Genomic DNA, 9,349 nt, shown 5'->3' on the forward strand with positions numbered 1-9,349 from the left:
TGGGTTGTTAGTGCCGTCAAGCCAGTGCCGACCCATAGCAAACCCAGGTGCAACAAAACAGAACACGCCTAGTCCTATGCCACCCTCATCATTGTTTTTATGTCTGAGCGCATCGAAGCAGCCCTTGTGCCAGTCCATCGGGGAGAAGGTCATCCTCGTTTTCATTGCCCTTGAGCATTCTGGGTGTACCTCATCCAGGACGGATGTGTTGGTTCTTCTGGCAGTCCATGGTGCTGTCCGTAGTCTTCACCAGCATCGCAGTTCAAATGCATCCACTCTCCTTCCGTCTTCCTTATGCCTGGTCCAACCTCCACATGCACATGAAACAAGCGAAAACACGATGCCTGCGGTCAGGCTCATCTTAGTCCTCAAGGTCACAGCCTTGCTTTCAACCCGTTAAAGGGGCCTGGTGCAGCAGATTTACCCAATGCAATGTGTCTTTTGCTCTCTTAACTGCTGTTTCAGAAGCACAACTTTAATCATTCTAATTTGAGATTGTCATTTGCTTCTTGTTGGGACTCTGGCTAGGAAAAAGGACTATGCAATATTTCAACATTGATCAAGTAAGAATTGATGATACTGAACGTATTATACAGGTTATCTAAATTGGGAAAGTATATCACCCACTGCCATCAAGTGGATTCCGACGCAGAATGACCCTAGGACAGGAGTTTCTGAGACTGTACCTCCACACAGGAGGAGAAAGCCTCACCTTTGGCCCACAAAGTGACTGGTGGTTTTGAACTGCTGATTTTGCAGTTAGCAGCCCAATCTGTATGCCATTAGGCCATCAGGGCCCTAGTGGAAAAGTACATAGTCATTATAATTCCGATTTTTACTTAATGTGTACCTGCTAAGAGTGATATACTAATTTTTCCTCTGCTCAATTAAAATGTCAAAGACTATAAAGCTGGAAGTATCAAAACAGTCTGGTACTGGTACCATGATAAACACAAAGACAAATAAAGCAGAATGGAATGTTCAGAAATACAAGCAGACTTCAAAATGTTCATGGAAAACTTCCATTATCCTTCAATTACATTTTTTCATGAACTTTGTGAAGCCCTCTCATCAATCCATGCGTCTGTGGATTTTCCACGATGGCACCAAACCCTTCCAACGGAGGAAAGAACCATCACTTCAGCAAGAGTGTTAAAGCAATGGACTCTTAGACATGTCAACAAAAATATAACCACCGAAAGCAACAACAGATAAACTGAACCTCTTTAAAATTCCTTTATGCATCAAAGTATTTTGTCAACAAAGTTAAGGGACTGTTTTCTCCACCGAATATGAGAAAATGTTTGTTAACCATATCCCCGTTAAGGGTTTAATATCCAAAGTATATTAAGAAGCCCTACAACAATACAAGAGATAAGCAACTCCAGTTAATACCGGGCAAGGGGCTTGAAGAGACATTTCTCCAAAGAAGATATACAACTGATTCACAAGTACATGAAAGGGTGCTCTACCATTAACCATTCGGGAAAGGCACATCAAGACCACAGATACTATTTTGCCCTTGATAGGATCTTATTGTCATAAAAATGTGTAATAAATATTGGTGAAGATATGGAGAAATTGAAACCTTTCTCTACGTAAAATGGCCCAACACATTGTGGGAAATGGTTTGGCAGTCCCTTACAAAGTCTAGCTGGATGACTAGCAATTCCACTCTTAGGAATACAGTCAAAGGGACTTGGACACCCAAATTCATTCCAGCACGATTCACATTGGCCAAAAGATAAGCAAAATGTGGAGTATACATATAATGGAATCTTATTCAGACATAAGAAATCACGTTCTGACACATGAACCCCTGATACATGGATGGACCTTAAAAGCACTATGCTAAAAGAAATGTCAGACACAAAGGGACCGATATCATATGCTCTCACTTACACAAAGTATCTAGCAGAGGCAAATGCATAGAGACAAGAGTGTATTGGAAGGGAGAGTTATTGGCTAAGGGGTCCCAGGTTTTTATTTGGGCACTGATAAACTTTTAGGGACAGACAGTGACAAAGGGTCGCTAGGTGTCAGAATTGACTCGATGGCAGTGAGTCTGGGTTTGGGCTTTTGGAATGGTTGCATAACATGATGAATATAATTAAGGTCACAGAACGGTATACTTAAAAATGGTTAAAATGTCCATTTTTTGTTATGTTTATCATAGAAAAATCAAAGGAAAGAAAACAAGCAATCAGGTTTCTGGCAAGAAACAAAATCCCATCAGTTCAAAGGACTTTAATGAAGGGACTGTTTGCTGAAGAATGGGCATTGTAAGAGCTGGTCCGGTACCAGGGCCCAGAGAGCAGAAAGCCATTACCGCTCTCCTGCCCCAGGCAAAGGGCTGTCTCCATGCTGGAGCCCAGGGAGTGGGCTGTCACAGAGGAGCAGCCTGCTCTCCAGAGCTAAGGTCCTGGAAGAAGGCCGTCCCTGACAGAGGCCCTGTCTGCCAAGGCTGGGAGATGAGGAAGAAGTACCCAGTCCACCCATCTTCAGGCTCTGTCTCTGGGCTGCAACCAGTGCATTCCATTCACTGACCCCAATGGGGAACCAGACAGATGCAGTCCATACATGTCAGCCTGCTTGAGGAAAGAGGGGCAGAGAGGGAATTGGGGTGGGTGAGAGGAGGAAGGACAAGAAACAGCACAACCAGTAGACCAACTCCAGGTCAATGTTGATGCCATCGAATCCTTTCTGACTCCGAGAGACCCCGTGTACTACAGATCTAAACACTGCCCGGTCCTGTACCATGCTCACAGTGGATCTTCTGTTTCAGCCATTGAGGCTGCCACGGTGTCAATTTATCTCATTAAGGGTCTTCCTCTTTTTACTGCCCTGCTACTTCATCATGCAAATAGGAACTCGGGTGTATGAAAAATAATGCATATGTTTATATAGAAGAGACGTTTTAGCTACTTTAGATATTTAAAAGTAGCTACCTCATGGTGGTAGAAGCATAATAACTGCTTTTTATTTCCTACCCTGCAAGGTAATCCGCAAACCCACCAAGAAGAGGTTATACGCTCCAACGACAATTCGAGACCCTGGAACCCTGTAGAGGGTCGCTGGGCATCAGAAATGACTCGACAGCAAGGGGTCCAGATGGGTGAGGGCTATTCTTCAAGCCAACACAATAACTATGTGTGACTTAAAATTTGCCTTGAAGAGACAAATCCTAATCAGAGGTGCATAATTTTAATTTTAACTTTTAAAGGAAATATATACAACTAAGCAGCTCCTTATGGTAACAATTTCTATTTCTGAAATTTCTGCAGAAGCAGGGTCACACCTAGAGTACATTCAAGGTCAAATGAAAGTTGTCTTGGTTCTCAGAGCACTAGTTAGTTTCATGTTATTCTGTCAAACAGTGGGAAAGAAAAATCATCTCATGAGTCACACATGATCTCACAGTTCCAATCTTGTTCATTAGTCTTGTTCATTATTATGAACTTTGTCATGTAGCAAAAACCAATCAGTGATCATCACTTTGTCAAGCCACATTTCTGATCCCAGAGCGGGTGGGATGCACCATCCTTAGTGAGGATCCTTAGGGAGTCAACATGGATTTCCGCTCATGGTGATCCTGGGCGTGTCCGAGGAGAAGGACATACCGTGTGGTTTTCAGTGATCGGTTGCTAGGTCTTTCTTGCCAGGCACCTCTGGATGGCCTTGAACTTCCAACCCTTCAAAGGCCATTAAGGTTTGCCCCACCCAGGGATGCCATCCAAGAATGAACCCCATGGTAACATTTTCCTTCAGAATCCTTTCAACGCAATTACACGGCAATCAGACAGCTCTTTCTGATCACATTTGGTTTTGAAATTATTTTCAGCGCTATTTTATTTAGATGATCTGTTCTACTACATGGTGTCCTTCAGGTTTTAATTTGATAAAGTACAAGGTGAGCCATCGCAAGGAGTGCAGCGATGTTGTCAGTGGTCTGCCTTGGGCCCGGTGGGGTCCACAGCCAGCCTTCCTCCCCTGTTCACAGCACTGTCCTCGGGTTTATTGCCAGCTCACGTTGGATGAGGGCTAAGGGGGAAGCAGCTACTGGTACGACCTCTGAAGAAATGTGTAGTATGTGCAGAATGACAGTGCAAATCTTGGGAATGTCATAGACCAGCTGACAAAGGCAAAACCCCTAAAGCAAATACTTAAACTTGACCAAAGTCCCAATCCATGCCATTGCAGTCGGGGAGAAGCACCGCAGACTCATCAGCTGTGCTGTATAAACCCAGGCGCGCTGTGTAAATTTAGGCACCCGCAGGCTGCCAGGCTATTTAAAGCTAAGGCTGATACAGCGACAACAGATGCACTGCATTTTGCCATCTTCTGAAATCTGAAAATGTAAGTAGTATCCAGATACCAGAGATGAACACTCTCTGAGTTCAGCAATTATACTTGTTAGAGTGGTTTCCTCATCTCCTTATTTATGTAAAAGGCTGCAAGTTAATACATATCAACATTTCAAAAGTATTCACAGACCATTAAAAGAAATCATTTCGTTTAGGATTGGGCTTAGCTAGAAAAAGAAAGGAAGGAAAGAAAGAAAGAAAGAAAGAAGGAAGGAAGGAAGAAAGAAAACAGAATGAAGTAAATGTTTAGTTAGTTTTTTGGTTGTTTTTTTTTTAAAGATTTTCTATCTGAAACTTCTACCTGAAATAGTAGGCAACTCTGATGAACCATAATTAGACTTCATACTCAGATTTCCAGAAACTGAATGTTCACCGTTAGACGCTGTATTACAATGCCCAAAGTAACAAAACTACGTGGAAAAGAAAACGCTATGGAGTGAAGCAAGGCACCATCTTTTCTGCCACACGGTGTTTATAAGAGCGATAACAATTGCTTACGTCAGGACAGTTCTTTTGCAGTTGATTATTAACAAATGCAGGCCCACTGGCACGGTTGGCGTAATGGAAAAAGAATGGAGTCTTCTAACGTATAAACTCAGACCGACTGCTAACTTGTCATGTTCCGTGGTAAGAGCAGGGCGCCTCTGAGCTGCAAGGCACAGTATTGAACAACGGCTCCTTTCTGAGCGCAAATAAAGACAACGTCCACCTACTTTTTAACCCGCACTGAAATCGCGGTGAATCATTTCACCCGTGGGCCAGGCCAGCATCCCGCGGTCTTCTAAGCTTCCTGGTGCGGTGAGCACAGCACCTGGAGGCTTTCTGCGCCCTTGGCGGCCAGATGCTTCTCCTGCACCACCAGAATCCCATCGTGGCAGAGGACCGCCGACAGATCGCCGGTTTCCACGCCGTCCGGCAGCTTGTACTGCCGGGTGAAGCTTCTGGAGACAAAACCGTGCTCATCCATGCGGGCTCCGTGCTGCGCCTTAATCAGCAGCCAGCCCTCGAAGGTCTGAATGATGATGTCCTCGGGGAGGAACTGCACCACGTCCAGCAGAATCTGAAAGCGGCATTGACCTTCCTGCTGCGGCCGCTCGGTCCCCGAGGCCGCCCGGGCTTGTCGCAGGTCCACGATGGCTGGCCCAGGCAGCGCATAGAGAGCGTGGTCCAGCCTGCAGGCTTCCAGCCCTCGGGCTTCGAACTCCTCCTGGTAGCGCACGGGGGAGTCTATGAGGTGCCTCAGAATGACGTTGGCCATGGTGGAAGAGCCAAGGGCACAGGCCTGCTGTCTAATGTCTGTCTGGATCCCCGGGGATGGCTGTTGGTCCCTAGCCCTGCCCAGACACGGCCGCTCACTGAGGCCTGAATCCGGCCAGCGCCCACTGACTCCTGTCTTGCGCTCACGCTGACAATGAGCTGCTATTTATAGAGGGCCCTGCTTGCACTTAGCACGCAGCCCGCACAACTGCAGAGGGAAGGGTGCCCCTCAGGCTGGCGGCTATTATTGGCCTAAGTGTCTGCCGGCTCACCCCAGGAGAATAGGGCAGTTGGCGTCAGAAAGGGTTTCAGTGTTCTGCCCTGGTGAACCGCAAAGATCCTGGGAGAAATTTATCTAGCTGTAATGAATCTTGAATGAAGATACACACACACACACACACACACACAAACTCGCCTGCCCGCGCATTCAATTTCAAGTATTCATTAAGTCTCAGACCTTATACATTTGGCTTTTATTTCGTCTTTTACTCTTTCCTACTTAAGGGACACTGGAGTGACTCATCTGGGTTGATTTACACGTGACTCATCAAAAAATGGAGGCTGGATGACTAAGCTGGATACGGTTAAGTGTCAGACCTCAGATGGGGACTGCCTGGGGAGAGAAGCATCATGCGATCTTAGTCGTGTCAATAAAGCCCCCAGGGAGAGAACGGCAGAATTTTAAACGATTTGACATGAAAGCCCAGAAAAGTAATGATTTATCTAGTCACCATTGTATCAACTAAAATGCACTTTACATCAGAAGCCAATTGAAAAAGAAGGAGGCCGGTCTTTATCCATTCTATAGAAGGATCCCCAAAATATATGAAGCCAAAACAGGTAAAGAAAAAATAGAACAGTATATACTATGCTAATTATGTTTTTAAAAAGTAGATCTTTGCTTCTATGAATTGAATCTCTTTGAAAGATACTTCTGGGGACAGGGGTTGCCTTCAACGAGGGTAATGGGGCCACTGGGAGGCAGGGGTTGAAGGGAACATATTTCACTTTCAATAATTTTATTGGACCGTGCATATGCAATGCGTGTATGCATTAAAAGGTTTAAAATATGGAAAACAACCTCTCTTATTCCTATGACATATGTTTATATATGTGTGTATTTATATATACATAGATATATGGAAAACATATTTTCCAATATAGAGACACTCTCTGTGTGTGATAGTTTCTAGAGCGGGTAGACTCACCAAAATATTTCTTTCAACAACCCATGCCTCTTATGTTCTTAGAGGGCCAGAAAACTGTGTTAAAATCATTGGAAAATCAGAAAACAGAAAGAAACAAAACTTCCTTGGGCTTCTTTTCCTTACTTAAAAAAAGAAAAGAAAACAAGTTTTGTGCACACTTTGGTGTCTGCTTAGGAAGAAGCTCTAGCAATGCGGTTCACACTCAGCTTTTTGGCCTGCTGGTGGCCCTCGGGAGAAAGAGAGTCTTTCAGTCGTGCCAATGTCCTTTGGGCTATAACATGCTTAGGGACATATCCACCAGGGCTGCTTTGAGGGGCAAGTCAAGAACTGCACCTACGCCCTGTGGTAAGAAAGTTATAGGATGTTAACTCGCTGCCTGGCAGTTAGTGCTGACCCATAGTGACCCCCCCTGTGGGTTTCCTAGACCGTCACAGTTACGCTCATAGAAAGATATTTAAAGGAAGCCTGGTAGCACTGTGAGTTAGACTGCTGACCACAAGGTTGGCAGTTCAAGCCCATCAGCTTCTCTCTGGGAGAGAGAGGAGGCCATCTGCTCCTGTAAAGATTTAGTCACGGAAATCCTCTATAGGATCCCTATGAGGCAGAATTGACTTGGTGGCAGTGCGTTTGGTTTGGTTTGGTAGGCTATTTAGATGCTAGAAACAGGCTGCTGGGGCAGATAAAAAAAATAAATAAGAAAACATCTCTTACCTCCAGCGATCTCTGAAACAGACTATGGGACCGGAGCCGAATGATCTGTTTCCATGTTGGATCATGACAGAGAGTGGGAAGGAAAAATGAGCATCTACATTTCTACACAGCTGTCGAGACTCCAACTTCTATTACTTTTTCCAAACAGCTATTTAACTTTAATAGTAAACCGTAACTACCTCCCCCATCATCATCCACTATCTGGATGCTTTCTCGTTCTGGAGCCCCGACCAGGCTTCCAAACTGGTCCCTTGTCCCTACTCTTGCTCCACCGTGCACCCACCCCCACCCCATATTGTAGCTAGAATAGTTATTCTAAAGCATCCTGTCACTCCCCAGGTGAAAAGCCCCATTCGGAAGCTTCTCATTGCAACCAGAGGAAATCCAAACTCCTTACTACAGTCCTCTAAGACCTGTTGTCTAACCCATGCGAACTTCTCCTCCTCACTCTGTGCCTCAGCCACACGGGCCTCCTTTCTGCTGATTAAATGTTCCAAGTTTCTTTCCTTCTTAAGCCCTTTGCGCTTGGGGTTTCTCTAGCTTTGAAAGCTCGTGCTTGAAAAGTCTTCTCTAGGTCGCCTCTTTGCTGTCTCTCCGATTTCAAGTCAAATGTTACTTCTTCAGGGGTGTTAGATTCTTCTTTAGCCAGATTCCCTGGCCATGCAGCTAAATGCCTCTTCCTGTCATGCTGTGGCAATGCCATAGTTTATCTTCATAGGCATTCTCAGCACCCAAAATTACCTTAACAATGGATTTACATTCCAGTTGGAGAAGGCAAATAAAAGCTGGGGGTTGTTATTGTTGTAAGGTCCCGTTGAGTCAGGGCCTGCCCATAACGACCCTTTGCCCCACAGAAGGAAACAGCACAAGGTTCAATGCCATCTCACGATTGTTCCTGCGCTTGAGCCCACTGATGTAGCTAGCCCCTGTGTCAATCCATGCTGCTGAGGGCCTGCCTCCCTGTCGCTGCCCCTCCAATTGACCGAGCATGTTGTCTGAGTGTTAGAAGAGGCCTGCCTGTGGGCTCAGCCCAGAAGACACTGTCCTGATTGAACAAAGGTACCGTGATGATATCTCACATGAATTATAACCTGTTAACTTCCTTATTCCTTAATAAACCTTAATAATTTCCTTAATAAACCCTTTAATAATGAATATTGTCTGTGAAGTATTACAGTGGATTTTAGAATGCACCTGGAAAGTGGAGAGGGCCTTGGGAGAGATGGTTAGAGGGTAGGGGCATGTCTGACCTCTGGTAACTCGGCTTGGAAGGCAGAGGACAGATGTGGTCCCAAGCATATTTTTTTACATACCTGGAGGTCAAAAAGTGGTCAAAACGTGGGATGGGGTAAGATATGATAAAATAATAATAAATTATAAATTATCGGGGGTTCGGGGGGGGGAGCGGGGAGGGAGAGGGAAAAATGAGCTGAAACAGGGGCTCAAGTGGAAAGTGGGTGTCGTAAGAATGATGAAGTCAACATATGTACTAAAGTGCTGGACTCAGATGACGTATGTACAGATTGTGATGAGTTGTATGAGCCCCTAATAAAATAATTATTTAAAAAAAAAGTCACTGCTATCGAGCTGATTCTGATTCATCGCAATCATGCAGGATTGGGTAGAACTGTCCCTGTGAATTTTTGAGACTCTATGGCCGTAGAACTCGTGGTTAGCATGCTAGCTCATAACCAATATGCAACCACGCTACTTGCTAAAGGAGGGAGTCAGTGAAAAGTAGAAAAGACCGTGAGGAAGATGGATTGACACAGTGGATGTAGCAATGTGTTCAAACACAGGAACTGTCGA

The 9,349-nt window shown here is 45.0% G+C and overlaps 1 protein-coding gene across 1 annotated transcript; it reads right to left on the reverse strand.

Moving 5' to 3' along the window:
• Nucleotides 1–2,232: 2,232 nt before the first annotated feature.
• HSPB3 (heat shock protein family B (small) member 3) lies at nt 2,233–5,733 on the reverse strand. The gene has a single exon (XM_045284969.1). It carries the CDS (start codon nt 5,620–5,622, stop codon nt 5,146–5,148), a length of 477 nt encoding a protein of 158 aa, XP_045140904.1. The 5' UTR covers nt 5,623–5,733; the 3' UTR covers nt 2,233–5,145.
• Nucleotides 5,734–9,349: the final 3,616 nt, after the last annotated feature.

This window comes from Echinops telfairi, unplaced genomic scaffold, assembly GCF_000313985.2.
Source record: "Echinops telfairi isolate 266 unplaced genomic scaffold, ASM31398v2 ScPeMD7_7469;HRSCAF=8507_1, whole genome shotgun sequence".
NCBI classification, from domain to species: domain Eukaryota; kingdom Metazoa; phylum Chordata; class Mammalia; order Afrosoricida; family Tenrecidae; genus Echinops; species Echinops telfairi.

Bases quoted from the DNA above. Each gene is read 5' to 3' on its own strand.
- HSPB3 (XM_045284969.1), bottom strand. From the start codon at position 5,622: ATGGCCAACGTCATTCTGAGGCACCTCATAGACTCCCCCGTGCGCTAC.